Source organism: Panthera pardus, unplaced genomic scaffold (genome assembly GCF_024362965.1).
Source record: "Panthera pardus isolate Hobbes unplaced genomic scaffold, ASM2436296v1 HiC_scaffold_13, whole genome shotgun sequence".
Lineage (NCBI taxonomy): Eukaryota > Metazoa > Chordata > Mammalia > Carnivora > Felidae > Panthera > Panthera pardus.
In genome coordinates this window covers 40,226,823-40,249,018 of record NW_026526688.1, presented here as the reverse complement: position 1 = coordinate 40,249,018, position 22,196 = coordinate 40,226,823, and the positions used below count along the sequence as shown (strand labels likewise).

General features: G+C 39.8%; 2 protein-coding genes across 10 annotated transcripts in view; one reads left to right on the top strand and one right to left on the bottom strand.

Moving 5' to 3' along the window:
• RNF170 (ring finger protein 170) overlaps positions 1–17,591 on the bottom strand; it is a 43,790-nt gene extending 26,199 nt beyond the window's left edge. The window contains exons 1-3 of one of the 6 annotated variants that reach the window (XM_019440645.2): positions 17,477–17,499; positions 11,437–11,512; positions 10,612–10,755 (exon numbers count right to left, since the gene is read on the bottom strand). In XM_019440645.2, coding sequence (XP_019296190.1) covers positions 10,612–10,748 — 137 coding nt within the window. In that variant the 5' untranslated portion in view covers positions 10,749–10,755; positions 11,437–11,512; positions 17,477–17,499. Of the gene's footprint in view, positions 1–10,611; positions 10,756–11,436; positions 11,526–17,156; positions 17,318–17,476 lie in introns of those variants that run through there. The other 5 variants (XM_019440646.2, XM_019440644.2, XM_019440648.2 and 2 more) reach the window with 5 other exon arrangements.
• A 324-nt stretch (positions 17,592–17,915) lies between these two features.
• The window catches only part of HOOK3 (hook microtubule tethering protein 3), a 116,169-nt gene continuing 111,888 nt past the window's right edge, over positions 17,916–22,196 (top strand). Inside the window, exon 1 of one of the 4 annotated variants that reach the window (XM_053901009.1) lies at positions 17,916–18,167. In XM_053901009.1, coding sequence (XP_053756984.1) covers positions 18,111–18,167 — 57 coding nt within the window. In that variant the 5' untranslated portion in view covers positions 17,916–18,110. Of the gene's footprint in view, positions 18,168–18,392; positions 18,793–22,196 lie in introns of those variants that run through there. The other 3 variants (XM_019440640.2, XM_053901012.1, XM_053901013.1) reach the window with 3 other exon arrangements.

Here is a 22,196-nt window from a genome sequence, read left to right as displayed (position 1 = left end):
CCAGGAATACAAGGATAGTTCGATATCCATTACTCCATCAACATGATACACTACATTAACTAAATGAAGGATATAATTCATATGATCACCTCAATAAATGTAGAAAAACATTTGACAAAAGTCAATATACATTCATGATAAAAACTTTCAATAAGGTGTGTTTAGAGGACACATACCTCAACATAATAAAGGACATAGATAAAAAACCCATAGTTAACATCATAGTGAATAGTTAAAAGTGGAAAGCTTTCCTTTAAGAGCAGGAACAAAACAAGGATGCCTATCCTTGCCACTTTTATTCAACACATTACTAAAATCCTAGTCACAGCAATCAAAGAAGAAATGAAAGGCATCCAAATTGGTAAGGAAAAGGTAAAATGGTCACTATCTGCAGATGACATGATACTACATGTTGAAAACCCTAAAGACTCCACCAAAAATTATTAGAATAAGTGAATTCAGTAATGTTGCAAGATACCGAATATATAAAAATCTGTTCCATCTCTATACATTAATAAAGAAATAGCAGAGGGGCATCTGGGTGGCTTAGTTGATTGAGTGTCTGACTTTGGCTCAAGTTATGATCTCCTGGTTCATGAATTTGAGTTCCATATCAGGCTCGCTGCTGTCAGCACAGAGCCCATTTCAGATCCTCTGTCCCCTCTCTCTGCCCCTCCCCTGCTTGTGCCCACTCTCTCCCTCTCAAAAATAAATAAACATTAAACAAAAAGTAGCAGAAAGAGAAATTAAGAAAACAATCCCATTCACAATTGTACTGAAAAGAATAAAACACCTACGGATAAATTTAACAAAGGAGATTAAAGACCTGTACTTTGAAAACTATAACATACCAATGAAATAAACTGAAGACAACACAAACAAATGAAAAGATATAACATGCTCATGGGCTCAAAGAATTCACATTGTTAAAATGTCCATACTACTAAAAGCAATTTACAGACTCAATGTAATCCCTATGAAAATACCAACAGCATTTTTCACAGAACTAGAACAAATAATGTCCATAATTTGTATGGAACCACAAAAGATCCTGAAGAGCCAAAGAAAGAAGAACAAAACTGGAGGTATCACAATCCCAGTTGTCAAGATATACTACATAGCTATAGGAATCAAAGCAGTATAGTACTGGCACAAAAGTAGACACATCAATAGAACAGAGAGCCCAGAAATTAACCCATGCTTATATGGTCAATTAATTTACAACAAAGGAAGCAAGAATATACAATGGGGGAAAAGGCAATCTCTTCATTAATGGTGTTGGGAAAACTGGACACCTGCATGCAAAAGAATGAAACTGGACCACTTTCATATACTTTTATACACAATGGTAAATTCAAAATGGATTAAAGACCTAAAGTAGAGCATGAAACTATAGAACTCCTAGGAGAAAACACAGGCAGTAAACTCTTGGGCATCAGCCTTAACAATATTTTTTCTGGTCCTCTCTCCTCAAGCAAGGGAAACAAAAGCAAAAATACACTATTGAGACTGAATCAAACTAAAAAGCTTTGGTACAGCAAAGGATACTATCCACAAAGCAATAAGGTGATATATTGAACAGGAGAAGACAATTGCAAATGATAATAGCCACCAAGGGGTTGATATCCAAAATATATAAGGAACTCATACAATTCAGCACCCAAAAAACCCCACAAATAATCCGATTAATAAATGGTAAGAGAACCTGAAAAGATGTTTCCCAAAGAATACATACAGATGGACAACAAACACATGAAAAGATGCTCAGTGTCACTAACCATCAGGGAAATACAAATTAAAACCACAATGAGATATTACCTTACACCTGTCACAATGGCTATTACCAAAAAAACAAGACATGGTAAGTGCTGGCCAGAATGTAGAGAAAAGCAAACCTTTGTGAACTATTGGTAGGAATGTAAATTGGTACCACTGTGGAAAACCAAGTGGCAATTCCTTAAAAAATTAAAAATAGAAATATCATACAATCTAGTAATTCTACTTCAGGGGATTTACCCAAAGAAAATGAAAACGCTAATTTGAAAAGATATATGCACCCCTATATTTACTGCAGCATTATTTACAATAGACAAGATATGGAAACAACCTAATTGTCCTCTGACAGATGAACTGATAAAGAAGATGTAATATATGTACACAATGCAATATTACTCAGCATAAGAAAGAATGAAATCTAAGGGCACCTGGGTGGCTCAATTGGTTGAGCGTCCAACTTCGGCTTAGGTCATGGTCTCACAGTTTGTGAATCTGAGCCTCACATTGGGCTCATTGCTGTCAATGTGAAGCCCACTTCAGATCCTCTATCCCCCTCTCTCTGCCCCTCCCCCACTTGTGCACCCGCTCTCTCTCTCTCAAAAATAAATAAACATGAAAAAAATATTTTAAAAGAATGAAATCTAGGGGAAGGAGGACGAAAGAATGAAATCTTGCCATTCATGACAACATGGATGGACCTAGTTGGTATTATGCTAAATGAAAGTAAGTCAGATAAAGACAAAAACGCCATATGATTTTATTTATATCTGGAATCTAAAAAACAAAACAAATGAGCAAACGAAAAAACAGAAGCAGACTCATAAATACAGAAAACAAATTGGTGGTTATAAGAGGGGAAGGGGATGAGCAAAATAGGTGAAGGGGATTAAAAGGTACAAATGTCCAATTATAAAATAAATAAATCACAACAGTGATTAAATACAAAATAGGAAATACAGTGAATAATTTTTTATGTTGACAGATGGTTACTATACTCATTGTGGTAAGCATTTGGTAATGTTTATAATTACCTAATTACCATGTTATACACCTGAAACTAATATTGCATGTCAATTATACTGCAATTAAAAATAAAAATTGAGGGGCACCTAGGTGGCTCAGTTGGTTAAACATCTGGCTCATGGTTTTGGCTCAGGTAATGATCTCACTGTCTGTGAGTTTGAGCCCTGTATCGGGCTCTGTGCTGACACTGCGGAGCCTGCTTTGGATTCTGTGTCCCTCTCTCTGTGCTCCTCCCCCACTAGCTCTCTATCTCTCTCTCAAAATAAATAAAAAATTAACTTACAAAAAAAAAAACATTTAAAAGAAATAAAAATTGGAAAAAAAAATCATCAACTCTAAAAAAAAAAGAAAGAAAACTCCTAATGGGGCTCCTGGATGGCTCAGTCAGTTAAGTGTCCAACTTCCACTCAGGTCATGATCTCAGGGTTAGTGAGTTCAGGCCCCACATTGGGCTCTGTGCTGACAGCTCAGAGCCTGAAGCCTGCTTCAGATTCTGTGTCTCCCTCTCTCTCTGCCCCTGTCCCACTCACACTCTGTCTCTCTCTTTCTCAAAAATAAATAAACATTAAAAAAAATTTTTTTTAATAAAAATTTGTATGTTACGTCAATGGATCCCAACTAGCCAAAACAATCTTGAAACAGAGTGAAGTTATAAGACACACACTTTCTGATTTCAAAACTTACTACAAAGCTATACTAATCAAAATGGTATGGTACTGACATAAGGACAAACATATAATAATGGAATAAAACACAGAGTCCAGAAATAAACTCATATAAATGGTCAAACTATTTTTGGTAAGGATGCCAAGACCCTTCAGTGGGGTAAGGGTGGTCTTTTCAACAAATGATACTAGGAAAACTGGATATCCACATGCAAAAGAATGAAGATGGATCCTTACCTTCTACCATACACAAAAATTAACTCGAAATGAATCAAAGAGCTAAAACTGTAAAAATCTTAGAAGAAAACACAAGGGAAGATCTTTGTGACCTTAGATTTGTCAATAATTACTTAAATATGACACCAACAACACAGGCATCAAGAGAAAAAACAGAAAAATTGGGCTTTACCAAAGTAGTGCACCATAAAGAGAGTAAAGGGGTGCCTGGGTGGCTCAGTTGGCTGAGTGTCCGACCCTTAATTTTGGCTCAGGTCATGATCTCATGGTTCATGGGACTGAGCCCTGCATTGGGCTCTACGCACTGAGAGTGCGGACCCTGCCTGGGATTCTCTGTCTCCCTCTCTCTCTGCCCCGCCCTCTGTTCCCACTCTCTCTCTCTCTCAAAATAAATAAACACTTTTTTTAAAAAAAGAGAGAGGGACACCTGGGTGGCTCAGTTGGTTGAGCATCTGATTTTGGCCAGGTCATGATCTCAGGGCTCATGAGTTTGGGTGCTGCATCAGGCTTGCTGCTGTTAGCATAGAGCCCACTTCAGATCCTCTGTCACCCTCTCTCTCTGCCCCTCACTTACTCTCTCTCTCTCTGAAAACTAAAAAAACACTTTAAAAAAGAGTAAAAAGGGGCACCTGGGTGGCTCAGTCGGTTGAGCGTCTGACTTTAGCTCAGGTCATGATCTCACAGCTCCTGAGTTCGAGCCCCATGTCAGGCTCTATGCTGACAGCTCAAAGCCTGGAGCCTGCTTCAGATTCTGTGTCTCCCTCTCTCTCTGCCCCTAACCCACTCACATTCTGCCTCTGTCTCTCTCAAAAATAAACATTAAAAAAAAAATTTTTTAATAAAAATAAAAAAGAGTAAGACAACACACAGAATCGAAGAAAGCATCTGTAAATCATATAGTTGGTATGTGATTAATGCCATAATATATCAAGAACTCTCACAACTTTTGTGTCAACTATACTTCGATTAAAAAAAAAAACAACAAACAACTCTCAGAGGGCACCTGGTTAGCTCAGTTGAGACAGCATAAGACTTGATCTTGGGGTCTTGACTTCAAGCCCCACATTGTGTGGACAATCTATTAAAAAAGATTCTCATTACTCGAAAGAAAAAGCAAGCACCCAATTCAAAGATGAGAAAAGAATCTGAATAGACTTCTCTTCAAAGAAGATACACAAATAGCCAATAAGTAAATGAAATGATGATCAACATCATGAATGAAATGCCAAATCAAAGCTCCAATGAGACACTACTTCATACCCATTTGGATGACAATTATAAAAAAAAAAAAAATAGAAGGTATCAAGTGTTGGTACAGATATAGAGCAATCAGGGGCACCTGGGTGACTAAGTCAGTTAGCATCTGACTTCAGCTCAGGTAACGATCTCATGGTTCGTGGGTTTGAGTCCCGTGTTGGGCTCTGCACTGACAGAGCTGAGCCTGCTTGGGATTCTCTCTCCCTCTCTCTCTCTGCCCCTCCCCAACTTGCTCTTTCTCTCTCTCTCAAAATAAATAGACTTAAAAAAAAAAAAGAGAGAGATACAGAGAAATCAGAACCATTGTGCACGGCTGGTGGGAATGTAAAATGGGCCAGCTAGTGTGAAAAACAGTTTCCTCAAAAAGTTGAAATAGAATTACCATATGATCCAGCAATTCCAATTAAAAGCATTTGACAGACCCAAATGTCTATCAAAAATAAATGGGTAAACAAAATGTGGTATATACATATGGTGGAATATTATTCAGGCATAAAAAGAAATGATATTCTGATACATGCTAGAATGTAGATGGACCTTGAAAGCATCATGCTAAGTGAAATAAGCCAGATACAACTGGGCAATTATTTTATGATTCCACTTTATGAGATTCCTAGAACTGGCTAATTCATTGAGATACAAGATAGAATAGAGGTTACCAGGGCTTAGGAGGAGGTAGAATGGGCAGTTATTGTTTAATTGGCATAGTTTCCGTTTAGGAGAAGATAGTTCTGGAAATAGATAGTGGTGATGGTTATGCAACATTGTGAATGTACTTAATGCCACTGAACTGTACACTTAAAGTGGTAAATTTTATGCTGTTTATTTTACCACAATACAAAAAAATTATGACTCAAAACATCAAAGAAATTACAGAAAAGAGACAAAAGTTTCCTTTGAATTATAAACTACACATGCTACCCCTCTCTCAACTCATCACTAATTGATAACTGCAGTTGAAGTAACAGGATTACAAATGCCAAGTGAATTTGAATCTGAAGAGCTGGACAGAAACTTAAACTGACCTCCCACTCAATCAGATGACAGATTCAAGACAATGTCTAAATAACGGAGCTCCTTACATAATTTGAAAAGTGACTTAGGCTGACCCAAAATCTATCATTTATCTTTACTTACTGGTCTTAGTTCTGTCAATGAAGCCACATGGAATAAATCTAATTCTTCTTCAATAAAACAAGCACTGATCAGGGCACTTTGGTGGCTCATTTGGTTAAGTGTCCCACTTTCGGTTTCAGCTCAGGTCAAGATCTCATGCTTTCATGAATTCGGGCCCCATCCCCTACTTGGGATTCTCTCTGCCCCCCCCCTCTCTACCCCTCCCCCACTTGCACTGTCTTTCTCAAAATAAATAAAAAACTAAAAAAAAAAAAAAAGCCCTGATCATTTTTTTTTTTTTTTAACGTTTATTTATTTTTGAGACAGAGAGAGACAGAGCATGAACAGGGGAGGAGCAGAGAGAGAGGGAGACACAGAATCTGAAACAGGCTCCAGGCTCTGAGCAGTCAGCACAGAGCCCGACGCGGGGCTTGAACTCACGGACCGCGAGATCGTGACCTGAGCCGAAGTCGGACGCTTAACCGACCAAGCCACCCAGGCGCCCCACCCTGATCATTTTTAAAGACAACTTTTATGTCCAACAGTATTTTCCACTAAGCTAGATATCCCCAGTCCCTTCAAGCATTCTATATGGTTTCTATAGCTTTATCCATTCTGAAAACTTCCCCTGAAATGTTTACCGGTTTAAAATTATTCACCCCCCCAAACATAAAATTAAATTAAATTAAAATAAAATAATTCACCCAAACTGTATATAAGCCAAATGTGACCTCTTCCTGGTTATTTTGATTACTGCAGCCTAATACTGTTAAGTTTTTGACATCTCCAACACACAATTTTATATATTAAATATAAAACTTTTAGTTTGGGCTTCATATCTTCCCAGTCTGTGGGGAAAACACTCTTATTATATAAGTAATAAATACCCATAGTAGGGAAATTAGAAAAAAAAATAAGGGGAAAAATATTTTAAAATAAAATTAATTTTATCAAAAATAATTTTTAGACAGTATGGTTTACTTGACTTACGGTTTTGTGATGTCTTTTAAATTTTTTTGCTTTTAGAGAGAGCACAAGTGGAAGAGAGGGGCAAAGGGGGAAGGGGAGGGGAGAGACAGAGAAAGAGAGAGAGACAGAGAGACAGAGAGACAGAGAGAGAGAGAGAATGAATCTTAACCAGCCTCCATGTTCAGTACAGAGCCCACTGCAGGGCTTAATCCCTTGATCCTGGGATCACAACCTGAACTGAGATCAAGAGTTGGATGCTTAACCAACTGAGCCATCCAGGCATGTCATGATGTATCTTTCAATCAACAATTCTCACTCAACAATTTATCATGGATATTTCAACTTGACAAAGTTCTATCTTCATCCCATTCTTAATAAAAAGCAGATACTTCATTTGTATCTGCCAAGTCATGACTCATTTTTAAACAGCTTTATTGAAATATAATTCACATACCATACCACACAATTTACCCATTTAAAACGTACAATTCAATGGTTTTTAGCATATTCACACATATATACAAACATCACTACAGTCGATTTTAGGACATTTCCATTACCTCAAAAAGAAACCCTGTACCCCTTAGCTATCATTCCTCATACCCTCATCTTTCACTCCAGTCCCAAGCAATCACTAATCTATTTCCAATCTCTACAGGTTTCTCTATTTTGGACATTCATATGAACACACTCATATATATGTGGCCTTTGTATCTAGCTTACTTCACTTACTATATGTTTTCAAATTTCGTCTATGATGTAGCATGTATCAGTATTATTCTTTATATAGCTGAAAAATATTCTATTGTATGTGTGTACCACATGTGTTTATCCATTCATCCATTGATGGACATTTGTTTTTTTTCCTACCTTTTGGCTATTACGAAGAATGCTGCCATGAACATTCTTATAGAAGTTTCTGTGTGCAAATGTGCTTTCATTTCTCATGGATATATATACACTTAGGAATGAAATTGCATATTTAATCATTTGAAGAAGTGATAGTTTTCCAAAGAGGTTGAATCATTTTTAGATTTCTACTATCAGTGTATGAGGGTTCCAATTTCTCCACATCCTCAACAATTGTTATCTGATTTTGTGATTCTAACCATCCTAGTGGGTATGAAATTGTGTATCACTGTGATTTTGATTTTGATTTCTCTGATAATTAACAATGTCAGGCATATGTTCATGTGCTTATTAGCCATTTGTATATCTGCTTTGAAGCAATGTGCATTCACATTCTTTGCCCATTTATTAATTGCATTATTTGCCTTTTTATTATTGAGTTGTAAGTTCCTTATATATTCTAGATCCATGTGACATATGGACATATGATTTGAAATGTTTTCTCCTGGGGTGACTGGGTGGCTCAGTTGGTTAAGCATCTGACTTCAGCTCAGGTCATGATCTCTCAGTTCATGAGTTCAAGCCCCGCATCAGCCTCTGTGCTGACAGCTCAGAGCTCAGAGCATGGAGCTTACTTTGGATTCTGTGTCTCCTGCTCTCTCTGCCCCCACCCCTGCTTACGCGCGCTCTCTCTCTCTCAAAAATAAATACGCATTAAAAAAAAATGTTTTCTCCTATTCTATGGGCTTTCCACTTTCTTGATTATGTCCTCTCAAGTACACAATTTGGTAACTTTGATGAAGCCCAGTTTATCTATTTTTTCTTTTGTTGCCCATATTTTGTGTCATATCTAAGAATCTTGATGTTTAAGAACCTTTTCTATAATTTTTACAACAAACTCATTGATTTGTAATTTTTGAAATTAATCTTTTTTTCTATTTATTTATTTATTTATTTTTTTTTATTAAATTTTTTTTTTTTTTTTTGACGTTTATTTATTTTTGAGACAGAGAGAGACAGAGCATGAACGGGGGAGGGTCAAAGAGAGGGAGACACAGAATCTGAAACTGGCTCCAGGCTCTGAGCCGTCAGCACAGAGCCCGACGCGGGGCTCGAACTCACGGACGCGAGATCATGACCTGAGCCGAAGTCAGACGCTCAACCGACTGAGCCACCCAGGCGCCCCTCTTTTTTTCTATTTAATACTTTTCTCAAAAACTTTTTAATGTTCATTTATTTTCGAGAGAGAGACAGAGTATGAGCAGGAGAGGGGCAGAGACAGAGGGAGACACAGAAGCCAAAGCAGACTCCAGGCTCTAAGCTGTCAGCACAGAGCCTGATGTGGGGCTCCAACTCACGAACTGCGAGATCATGACATGAGCCGAAGTTGGACACTTAACCGACTGAGCCACCCAGGTGCCTCCATATCTTTTTTTTTTTTTTTTTAATGTTTATGTATTTATCTTGAGAAAGAGAAAAAGAGAGCTTGCAAGCAGGGGAGGGCAGACAGAAAGAGAGAGAAAGAATCCCAAGCAGGCTCTGCATTTTAAGTGCAGAACCTGATGTAGGGCTCGATCCCAGGAATTATGAGATCATGACCTGAGCCAAAATCAAGAGTCAGACACTTAACCGACTGAGCCACCCAGATGCACTTCTATTTTATACTTGTATACTTTTTTTCCATTTCTGTTTTCAATTTTATATATATATGTGTGTGTGTGTATATATATATACGTGTATATATGTGTATATATATGACATATATATATATAATTTTATTTATCTTTGTGTGTTAACACTTAAATTTCTAGTTTATATCCTAGTCTGTGTATTGGCATATAAACATCTGAGGCTTTTAAAGATTGTTCCTGATTCTATAGCAGTAATTTTAATCTTTTTTTTTTTTTTTTAACATTTATTCATTTTTGAAAGAGAGAGAGAACGAGCGGGGGAGGAGCAGAGAGAGAGACATAGAATCTGAAGCAGGCTTCAGGCTCTGAGCTGTCAGCACAGAGCCCAATGCCAGGCTCGAACTCACAAACTGCAAGATCATGACCTGAGCCAAAGATGGATGCCCAACCACCTGAGCCACCCCTAATCTGTTTTTAAGTTTATTTATTTTTGAAAGAGAGAGAGCACGACTGGGGGGGGGGGGGGGCGGGTGGGTGGGCAGAGAGACAGAGAGATCGACAGAGAGAGAGGGCTGTCAGCAGAGAGCTGGATGCAGGGCTTGAACTCACAAACCGTAAGATCATGACCTGAACTGAAATTAAGAGTCAGATGCTTAATTGACTGAGTCACCCAGGTGCCCCTAATTGTAATCTTAATTCCCTACATACTGTCCAACTTTTTTTTTGCCTGTTTTTCCATTTGAAGACTGAAAATATTTTGCACTTATTGTCTGCATCACTTACAAACTGAGGGATTCAATTATGAAAATTATTATCTTAAACTGTGATACTTCCATTGAAAATATTAATATTTTATTCAAAATATGGTGATAAGTTTAAATTTTATCTCATAAGACAGCTGAGGACAGGAAAAATATATAGTAGCATTTAGAGCCTAGTGGAAAATAAAATACCTTAGTAAATATATACAATCACTGAGCTCTATTACTCACTTTTTAAATGAAGCATTAAAAATTACTAGAAGTAGTCAGAAGGCAGTGGCCCTTGCAAATATATATTATTTCAACTCTTTTGTCCTTTAGTCTCACCTGAAAAGTGCATATACCAGGGTAGCAATCAAAGCGAAACTGACCACAACTGCCACAAGTACTTGGTCACTTACTCCTTCTATGACTGAATCATCATCCAGTTTCAAACTTTGAACCTCACTGTGATATTTGGCCATTCCAAGTCTAAAATATAAAGAAACAAGACGAAAGTTACAAATGACACAGTAAAAATGAAATATACTAATCAAAACAACATAAATATAACTGACTTCTAAGGTTTTTAAATTTTCAGAGTGCCCACTTAAGGAAGGTTGTTGCATTAAGTACAACTCCAGTGAGGACTCTCCCTTTGAGTTCTGTAAAATTTGCCAGACACATTATTTTGAGGAAAAGAAAATTCTACTTCCTTTAAAGTAAACAATTACTCTAATTTGTCATCCATTTACAGTTTTTAAAAACAAATTAAAAAATACCGTTTCTTCTTCAAGCTCAGTTCCTTTAATCTTAAAGGAAAAAAAGACATTCCTCATGCTCAACAGCTCTTCTCATTCTTGAATACCAAATCAATTCTCCAAGTAAATCAGATCCCTCCTCTCCCTTATAGCACTAAATGTGTCCTGGAATGCACCATGTATAGATAAGGAAAGCAATATATTCTCTTCTTATGTAAATATTCCTATATTATCTAGCTTAGTGCTCTGTACACAGTAGGGCCTAATAAATACACGTTTAAATAAAAGTGACTTACCTTACTTACAGTGTTAGTAATTTGAAAAGTAAGACATTTAGGCTATAGCACATTTATATCTACTAAGATTAGTTGAATTAATGAAAATTCTGGTGCTTGAAAACAATTAGCCTCACCTGGAACTAAACTCAGCTTATGGTTCAGAATTCTTTGAACTGCCTGGAATATGGAATCACTCTGAGGCTGCATTTCCTTATGAAGAGAAGAGGGAGGATATGAAACTCTGCTTCCCATACACTAAGCTAGAGAAAAATGGTAATATTCAATTTCTATAGGTATGAAGGGAAATAATCCAACCACATCAGAGTCCAAGTATCATAGGTAATTCTTATTTTTTATATGGCAAAAGAGAAAAATTTAGTCTCATAAGACACCACAAGGAAAATAAAGGAAGTAAATATTCAATTAAATATATATGACTATTCATAATTAAAATAAAATCCTGCAGGGGCACCTGGGTGGCTCAGTTGGTTAAGCATCTGACTTTGGCTCAGGTCATGATCTCACAGCTCCTGAGTTCAAGCCCCGTGTCGGGCTTTGTGCTGACAGCTAGGTGCCTGGAGACTGTTTCAGATTCTGTGTCTCCTTCTCTCTCTGTCCCTTCCCCCTCATGCTCTGTCTGTCTCTCGCTCTCAAAAATATATACACTTAAAAAAAAAAAAAGAAACTTAAAAAAATAAAATAAAATTCTGTATATATGTACCTTATTGCACTGATAAGTTTTATTCATTAATCTAGTGAGTCTCTGTTAAGAGGAAACTGAAAGTCTAACACCTTTAAGAGAATCTGAACTAGCAGCTAAAAACGAAATTACCTTATGGAAGCAAACAAACAGATCAAGGTCAGTTTCCATCGGCTTTACACATAATAACAGCCTAATATATCAGGAACTTTCTAATGATAGGTTTCAAATAACCATTATGAAGGCCACACACCAGGAAACTCGGAAAAGCAGCTGTAACTTCTTTATTTTCATTCAAAAGAACAGTTAAATGAACTGCCAAATGAAAGTGAAACAACAGCCTCAAGTAGTGTAGGGGTGGGTCATGTAGTATTTAGATATTTATTTTTTCAGGTTTCCTCTTCTTACATTTTATTTTATTTTTTAAAAGATTTTAAGTAATCTCTACACCCAACGTGGGGCTCAACTCTACAAGCCCAAGATAAAAAGTCACAGGCTCCGGCGACTGAACCAGCCAGGTGTCTGGCTCTTTTTAGAGATGCTATGTACAGCTGTATCAAAAGTCCTAAGAACAGTCAGAACTATTTCTATCTGCAGAAAGATAACCAAAATGCTATCCCCTTGTGTCAAGATTTCCCACCTCTAACTACTGAAAAGTGAAAAGATTTTTCCCTATGCTATACATTTAGGCAATTCACTACTGAATAGGAGAATTTGTCACCCCAAAATATGACTTTTGGTTTAAGAATTACTTTAGACTGGTTATTAAAAACAAACAAACAACAAAGGAAAGGCTCTGAAAACTAAGTAGAAGCTATCCTTTTTTTAAGAGCCATTTATGAGTAAAATCTCCATTTGTAAGGGCGTCTCTCTCTGTACCGGAAGAGGAGGACTAAATCTCTAGAAACTTTTATGAATGGGGCAGGGACTTAAATCTGCATAACATTACCCTTGTTTGCTGTGCTTTTCCTGGAAATCTCTCATAACTATGCTCCCTCCCTCCCCCAACATCTTTCTTTGGTCTTTAGCTAAAGGTGGTATATAATGTGATGGTTTGGGACATTTTGGAGTTACTCAGTTTTCCTGGGTACCTCCCATGTACGCAGAAGGTTTATAAGTTATTAAACTTCTGGGTTTTTTCCTGTTAATTTGTCTTTTATTACAGGGGAGTCTCTGCCAAGAACCTAGTAGAGAGATAGTTATTTTTTTCTCCCCCACACTCCTTGTATTTTTTTTTAAATGGGTTACACTTGTTTTTGTGTTCTTTCAAGTGCAATCAATGGTAATGTGACTAAATTCCACCGTACAAATTATCTATTCTTTTAATCCTACTGTATATTTAACCTCTATGCAACTAAGATATTGCTTATGATATTGCTTCAGGCACACTTCCAAGAGCTCAGAGAGCCAGGATACTCTAACTCTTGCATGGCCATATGAAGTTATTTGCATAATTTTACAGCAAAAGTTCCCAATGTTATTAAAATGAAGACACAATACCACAAATTCTAGTATCCCCAAAGGTGTTTGGGCTTAGAGAGGAGAGGTAGGGGGGAGAGTGCTGATAAATTTCTGAGAGGAACAGAGAGGTCAGCTGCATTTTCTGGTTACATGGAAATCCCAGCTAAACCTAGAGCTTTCATATGGAAAACTACTAATCACTGACCTAATTGTTGCGGGCTGCCAATAGCTCAACTTCCACCAGTAATTTTTCTTATGATCAGAGTTAAAAAACAAAACAAAACAAAACAAAACTGCAGGAACTAATAGCTCAAAAATGGGGTATTATAACATCACTCTGTTTGGAAAGAGGCTGATCTAAGATTACAGAGGATAAACACCAAAAAGAAAATTTTCTACTTGAGGAGATGACATAATATCTCAATCTCGAAAAGTCAATCTTATCTGAACTTCAGTTCAACTTTTGCTTTTCACAGTCAGGTCTTGTCTAGATCAGAACAGTGCTCCTGGTTTTGTTCAATGGCATTGGCTCTCAACTCAAGCCTAAGCACTGCTACTTGGACATTAACAGTCCTAGATTTTAGTTCCAATTCTACTACCACAAACTGTGCCCTACATAAACTCTAATGACCTCTCATTTTCAGCAAAATGTAAAAACTGCGCTTGAGGATTCTTAAGTTCCTTCCCGAATTACATCTCTCTGATTCAGGGTTTTTTGAATTAAAACAAAACAAAACAAAACAAAACAAAACAAAACAAAACAAACAAAAAACCTTAGAAAGATAAATACAAGTTAAAAGTGGTTACACGTGGGAAATAGACCTGAGAGCCAGCCTTTCACCTTTCCCAGGACACAGTTCTATAGTATTCCTTTAACCATAAAAATAAAAGCCAGAGTGCCTAACTTCCTCCCTTGAGTGATGAAAATTAGGCTTCAGTGCTCAAAGACAAAATGTCTGTGTCCGGTCCCATTCTTACCTATCACCCTAGTCACTCTATTTCCTGATGGTCGCCTTCCTTCTAAAGGTATCTATCAAGGGCACTCTAAGACACTCACAGAGACATCTTATTCCTTAGAGCAGTGCACAGGGAATATTACATGTGTTAGGGGCCACTAAATGCTGCTTACTTGAAACCCAGAAATAAAGTTTATAAACTTATAGAACATGATTTCTAATGTATTTCAAAGGATCCTATCAAATATGAAGATAAGAGTTACCAGTACTTCATTTTTGTTTGAGATTCACAGAAACAACACACCATAGATCTTGGAGACAGTGTGGTATAATTGATAGAAGCCTGAAGAGGAATGGGTTTCTAGCTTGGGTTTTGCTATTGATTAGCTAAGTCTTATTAAGTAGCTTCATATATTAGAGAAGCATAAGCTTTGGAGTCAGGCAACTGTGTACTCATGTGAAGTCTGCATCTCAACTCCCTCATATGTAAAATATGTAAAAATAATTTTAACCATATCAAATGCCCACTTTTTTAAAAAGTAATTTCCACACCCAACGTAGGGCTCAAATTTACAACCTTGAGATCAAGAGTTGCATGCTCTACCTAGTGTGCCAGCCAGGTGCCCCTCAAATGCCCACTTTTTGATGAAAAAAAAGCTCCTTGTTTTATGGAGTTTATAATGAGATAATGAAGGTAAAGCATTTAGCATATTGCTTGTTACACCATATAGACTTTCAGTAAACAGTTATAATACTTTGATTATTATGTTTTAAAATTTTTTTAAAGTAATCTCTACACCTAACGTGGGGCTCCAACTTACAACCCCAAGATCAAGACTTGCATTCTCTACAGTTTGAGCCAGCCAGGCAGCCCTTGGTTACTATTATTAACAACTGTCAAGAAGAAACACTTTAAAACTTAGCCATGCATTCCCTATAGCTGCACTATGGTGCATCTCAAACTCTCTTTAATCAAAGCTCTAAGTATGTATTCCCTGAGAAGACTTGGGAACATGGCCACATAGGACACCCCCATGTTTATCTGAATCTGATAAACAGCTATAGATGACAACTAGTCTCCAACTAACCAAAGTAAGGAGACAGCTAAGGCAAATTATACTCACCTCTCAGCTTGGCCTTTTACAAAATTTTCAGAAAAAAATAAGTAAATAAAAATAAGGGAAATACAGGAAATTCCATAACTTCCAAAGGAGAAATCCTTTGTCTTTTTACCCAAGCTCATGTAGAAACATGATAGTCACATGACTTCCACAGTTACATCCAATAAGCTTTTAACATAATTTCCTTCATCGAGAATAATCAGAGCCACAAATGAAATCTCAAGAACACTGCAGTATCATGCATAAATGCATTATGGGTGAGCAGTCAAGACTGAAAAAGGAGGCTTAGGTCATCTGTGTCAAAGCCTTAAAAACCTGAGCAGCTGGAGTAAAGGTGTTCACTACACCACAGTCCCTCCAGAAAAAGCTAGAATATAGTTCTCCACATCAAAACACAAGTTGTGGGTGAGTCAGGCTTAAGTCAATGTAACATATACTTACTGACTTTACATGTCTAAGAAGGGTAATGGTCATTAAAGTGCTAGGGATTCGACAGAAACAACCTAGTATGGAATGTAGGAACTCTGGTTAGACAGAGATCCAGAGGCAACAACAGAGGAAACAAAGGCAGTCAAGATACATATTTATCATCTCTAAAGATTTCTCTGCACTTGGCATAGGGAAGAACATTTTTTAAAATGACCATTGAGAAGACTTCAGGTAAGATTTTTTTACATTTGCAAAATGATAAATCATCACGTGTCAACTGTTAACTGGTACTTTGTAAGGCGTCCTTAAAAACTCACTGCAATTCTTAATGCTCACGACAAAACCTACTCCTAATGGGAAAAAGGGGGGCTCCAGGAACTGACAAACCAGAGTAAAGATGTGCTCTAGGAAGTTAAGTTTGCTGCACTCCAAATAAAAGCTTGGCATTATCTTATTAAGTTAAGCATATTCTATGACTCAACAATTCTCCTAGGACTCCAAGGCATGTATCCTAAGGAAACCCTTACACATTTGCACTAGTACCCAGGTGTAAGAATGCTTACAGCACTGTTTTTAGTAGCCTCAAACTGGAACAAAAAAATGTCCATTAACAGAATGTGTACACTGTTATAATCATGCAACGGAATACTAGACAGCAATGTAAATTACCTATCGATATAAACAAATTTACTATTAATTCAAAGCCACAAAATACACTGATCCCACTCGTTAGAATTCAAAAACACGCAAAGTAAAACTATACTGTTCAGGCATGCATATAGCAAAGCTCTACGGAAAAGCAAGAAAGTGAGTATCCTAAAAGTCAGTCTAGGGAGGGAATTGTTCTCAGGAAGGAACATTATGTGTGGGAAGAACTTCTGAAATATGGGCAGTGTTCTTTTGTTTTTATCTGGGTGTTTATTAAATATTTTTCTTTAACAATGTACATTGTATGCACTTTTCTGCATGTTATGTCGCATAAAAATATACGGTACCCCAGCAGAAATCCACAACTCTAAAAAGGTGAGAGAACTTGAGGACAATCAAGGAAGCCATTAATTAAGACGGCCAACTCCTAGCTCTGCGCTAGGAGAAACAGGCCGTAAGAACTATCGGGGTCCTCACGGACTAACTGGCGCACACCCTCTCCCTAAAGTAGCCTAAGTTTTCAGGGAGTCGAGGCTCACCGCGACCCAAGAAGGAACGGCTGGCTCTCTTCACCCGGCCAAGCACCTAGAACCACCAGACACCCGCCACGTCGGCCCTTCCGCGGTCTCCGGAATTCCGGGCGGGAGCCGGGCGACTCTGGGGTTTAGCCCCGGGCTTCCCGAAGGAAGGCGGAACCCCTGAGTCCGAGGCAGCAACTCCCCCCGCCCCGAAGCCCGAGGCGACCCCTAGGGCAGTCCCGCCCTCGTCCGAGCCCAGCCGGCCGCTCCCGCGGGCCCGGACGCGGGTGGGCGTGGCCGGCCGCGGCCAGACGGGCCGCGGAGGGGGAGGGGGCGCGTACCTCTCCACCGCAGAGGATACCTCGCCAATTCCCGGTGACTGAGACTAGAGATTATTTCCGGGCACGGCCCCCGCCACCCTCCCAGGCAATCACTAGCTGTCTCTTTTTCAATTTGGAGTGCGGACACAGGCGCACGCGCACTGCCGAGCTTCCGTAAGGGTGCGAGCGGACAGGCGAGGAGGACCCGCCGCCGCCGCTGCCGCCAAGGCCGGGCGCGTGCGCGCCGCGACACGCAGCGGGCCGGCGTCGGGGCGCGCGCGGCGGCGGCGGCAGCGGGGAGGCGGGCCGGCCGGAGCGCGATTGTGCGCAGTGGCTCGTCGGCCGCGGCTCTGGCCTGGGCCGGCGCTCTCCGGAGGAGGGGTGTGGGGGCTGGGGGCGGGGACGCGGGGCTGCGGGCGTGGCCGGGGGCGCGCGCGGCGGGCGCGCGGTCCCGAGTGAAAAGAGAAGGAGGGGCAGCGGGGGTGACGGTGCGGGAGCCGCTGGCAGCGCCGGGAAGGTAGTCCGCGGCCCGGGCGGGAGGAGAAGGTGGGCCAGAGGCCAGGTCAACTGCCCAGACCCTCCGACGCAGCCCCAGACCGACCGGCAGCGGTTTCTGGAGTGGTGGGGAGGCGCTGCCAAGCCCCAGCTGGGGAAGATGTTCAACGTGGAGTCGGTGGAGCGGGTGGAGCTGTGCGAGAGCCTTCTCACTTGGGTATGTGATGACTGACGGGTCGGGGGAAGACCCCCTCCCCCAGGCCTCCTTTCCGGGATCCCCCACGCTTGTCGCGGGGGGCGAGCGCCGAGGGCGGCGGTGCCGTCACATCCGGGGCCTGGGGCGGGCGGAGCCGGGGGACGCCGGTGTGGGCCGCGTCTACCCCGCGGCCGGGTGGGGCGGGGGGCTGCGCGTATCGTCTGGGCGCTGGGGGCTCGGCCCCGGGTCCGAGGGGGAAATTTGCCAGGCTTGGGGTTTCAGGTGTTGGCTGCGCTCCGAGAGGAAACCGGCCCTATGGAGGCTAATGATGGGGTGCAGGCGGCACTGTGATTAGGATTGTTGTTGTTTGCAGCTGATGAGGCGCTGGTGCTTCCCTCTCGCGCTGCCAGGGACACCGAAGTGTTGGCTGTCCCTGCGCCCCGCGCAGCCGGTAGAGGCACTCGGGACCCTTGGTTACGACGCTCCTCGCCTTTGTTGTAGCGTTCACGGAGGACGGAGGTTTGCCCCTTGAGGGATGAGCCAGGCCCACTGGAAGAGAAAAGTACTTTGAAGGGAAGATAGGAAAAATATGAAAAGGCACCCGAGACCGTATTTTAAGTGAGAGATGCGCTTGAGCGATTAGAAAGTAAGCGGTGTGGAGGTACTTGTTAAAGGTATAAATATAAAAACAAATCTGGAAGATATGTGGGGATCAGTAATGGAACTCGACATTTTGGGGGCAACGTTGTGGGATTCTGATCTTAAATTATTAAACTTTTACTAAAATGGTCACGTTTTAAAGTCATTACATGTTCAATTCTGATGCTAACAATTGTGCCTTTAGCAGCTTCTTCGAGAGCTGGACTTAAAACCCATGCTGTGTGTGTCACAAACTCTGGTGTCAGTTTTTGGTGTGTGTGTGTGTGTGTGTGTGTGTGTGTGTGTGCGTGCGTGTGTAGAGGTCTGCAGACCCACGGGATAAACCTTTTGCTTTTTCCCAGAGTGTTACTCATTGCTAAAAATGTTAAACGTCATTTCTAGAATAGGATGTTGATTGAGGTGACTACAGCATTTGGGTTCATGTTAAAGGTAAGACGCAGATGGCAGAGATTCTGCTCAGCGGTGCCTTGAGTTACAAGTTTAAATCCTTGAAGTATAGATGTCACTCTCCTGTGTGGGAGCACTTCCGTAGAGGGTTTAGAGAAGCATTGCCTTAGGTAGGTTGTAACAAAGGTGGTGAAAATACTCTTAAGGTTTTCATAATGTGTTTTGTGTCAGGATTCAGATTACGTCTTCTGATATAATACATACAATGGTCGGGCTTGATATATTCTGTAATTTTTTTTTGATGTTAGGCTATTGGGATTTCAAGGGTTTTGTTTTTGTTTTTTGCAATAATACAGTTAACATACAACTTACAAATGCAATGGGTTCCAACTTCAAACGAGGAGATGGATTTCACTGCTGTATTTTGGAGGAGAGAAAAACTGATAAACTGCATAATGTGGCCAAGGCAGGGGAGAGATAAAGGAAAGAATGACCACATTCTTTGGTACTGTGGAAGAACTAGATTTGGTAGAGGTTGTAAACAGAAGATTGAGAATCTTAAGGTGTGCTTTTTGAGTCTATATAAGTGCCTCCCTCAATGCTAGAAAAAGAGGCAAGAGGGCAAAGATGAGGAAGCTAACTGAATCTGAAGTAGGGCTACATTGCTTAAAGTCTAGAAAGACAAGTCTTGGAAGTAGAGGTGTATTTGAAGAGCGTCCACAAAAAGATGGTAATCGGTGCAATTATTTGAGTGAGAAATGCTAATAAAAATAGAGAGGAAGAATCATAAAGGGAAGTTTGAAGGGATACTAACAAGCACACAAGAGCATCTATTTAGAATCTGGTAAATATAAAAAAAAAAACAGGTTATCAGATACTAGAGAGGTCAGGGAATATGGTATTGTAGAAAAGGATTAAAAAATTTTTTTTCAATGTTTATTCTTGAGAGGGAGACACACACACAGTGCTAGCCAGGGAGAGCAAGAGAGAGAGGAAGACACAGAATCCGAAGCTGATTCCAGGCTCTGAACTGTCAACACAGAGCGGGAAGTGGGACTCAAACCCGCTAACCGTGAGATTATGACCTGAGCCGAAATCGGACACTTAACCAACTCCCTTAAAAGGATTTTTGAAATGTCACTGGAAAGCTCATCAAGGAAAATTTCTGGAGAAAATAAGATTGGAGATTGTCGGGGTACCTAGGTGGCTCAGTCAGTCAAGCATCCGACTTTGGCTCAGGTCATGATCTTCTGGTCTTTGAGTTCAAGCCCCAGATCAGGCTCTGTGCTGTCAACAGAGAGCCTGGAGCCTGCATCCTGATTCTGTGTCTCCTCCTCTCTCTGCCCCTCCCCTGCTGGCACTCTGTGTGTGTCTCTCTCTCTCAAAAATAAACATTAAAAAAAATTTTTTTTTAAATTAGAGATTGTCAATAACAAAACTGGAGAGCATAGTCTACACAAAGATTTACAATTCTGAGATTTTGAAACATTTTAAAACCTTGTGCATTGAAATGTTTTCAAAATAAAGTTGAGCTTAAATGCTGGATTTGTTTTCTTTAACTTGTCATTATAGAAAGCAGAATAAATGTGCAGAAAATGTTTGAGGTAGCTGAAAGTGTACATTTAGTCTAGTAGTTCCCCTCATATCTGGAGGCCAGCTTATGCTGAAAACAATTCCAAAACCAAGTGTAAGAGAAAAAAATGCATGCAGTACACTCCAAAGACAAGACTCCCATTGGAGCACCTAGCAGGCTCAATCAGTAGACCCATGTAACTCTCAATCTCAGGGTCTTGAGTTCAAGCCCCATGTTTCGCATAGAGCCTACTTAGAAAAGAATAAACTCCCATTTAGACTGATTTGCTCTATTTTACGTAAACTTCTAGCCGCCTTGGTCACGTGGGTTCTGTGCACACAGAAGGTTAGAAGGTAACTGTAATATTAGGCAAGATACAAGACAGCTGCTAGTGACCTAGAAGATCCAAGAACTGAAAGTTCAGTCTGGGTGATTCACCCTTTGAACTGACAGCCTTATAGAATTCAAGAGCCTCCATGCTCAGTTATTGAAGATCATAATTATGATCTTAAATATCAAAAGTTTATTTTCACTACATAGCATTTAGTACTAGATAGGTGGTATATAGTATACTTCAAAAATTCTTCCACTAGGAATAGTTAAAATAATAAAACCTCAGGTGTCTAAAGGGATGTATGTTAGTCGCCTGTGCAGAATTCATTTCTGTGGACATGGAATTGCTTTAAATGCTGGATAAATTGTTATTGTATCAAGGAGCCTACTAGCTCAAGAACCAAATGTTCCAAATTTTTGTTGAAAGTGGAATACTTAGGAAAAGATAAGGTACCATCCTACCAATGGAAAATACTTTAAACTTAAATTCCCTATCAGAGTTTATGCAGCAAGCAAGTTCAGCAGGATGTGCTTGAAAATTTCCACTCTACCTCCTCTCCCCACCCTCTGAGTCAAAATGTATTCTTACCTGTTAGAGAAATCTGCCCTGCCTATTACACCTGTCAAGCCTAATTTCTTGAACTTCACATGAAAAGATTGTGCTTTCCTGGGTTTTAGAAACTGAAAAACCAGAAATAATCTGGAACGCTACCAGTTAATGGCAAGAAGCTGACTGGGAAAAGAATCATCACAGAGGCTCACATTTCTTCTGGGAAACCCAGCAATATTAACATATCCTTGTAATTTTCATATTACTTAGCCAGTGAAATGCGTACTAGTGTATAGACTTGAGGAAGGTATAATTATTGTGATGGTATCTCCCACATTCCATTCTCTCTGCTCTCTCTTCTACCAACAATTTTTGTCCTCTGATGGAGGAATAGGAAATCCATGTACAAAAGTTAAAGCACACATTTTTTAAAAGCTTTAATTTTCTTTCTTTTTTAAAACTGAGGGTCAACATAAAATGGTAGGCAAGAGTATAGGTTCTGACATTAGACTACCTGGATTCAAATCCTATCTTTGTCTCATATTAA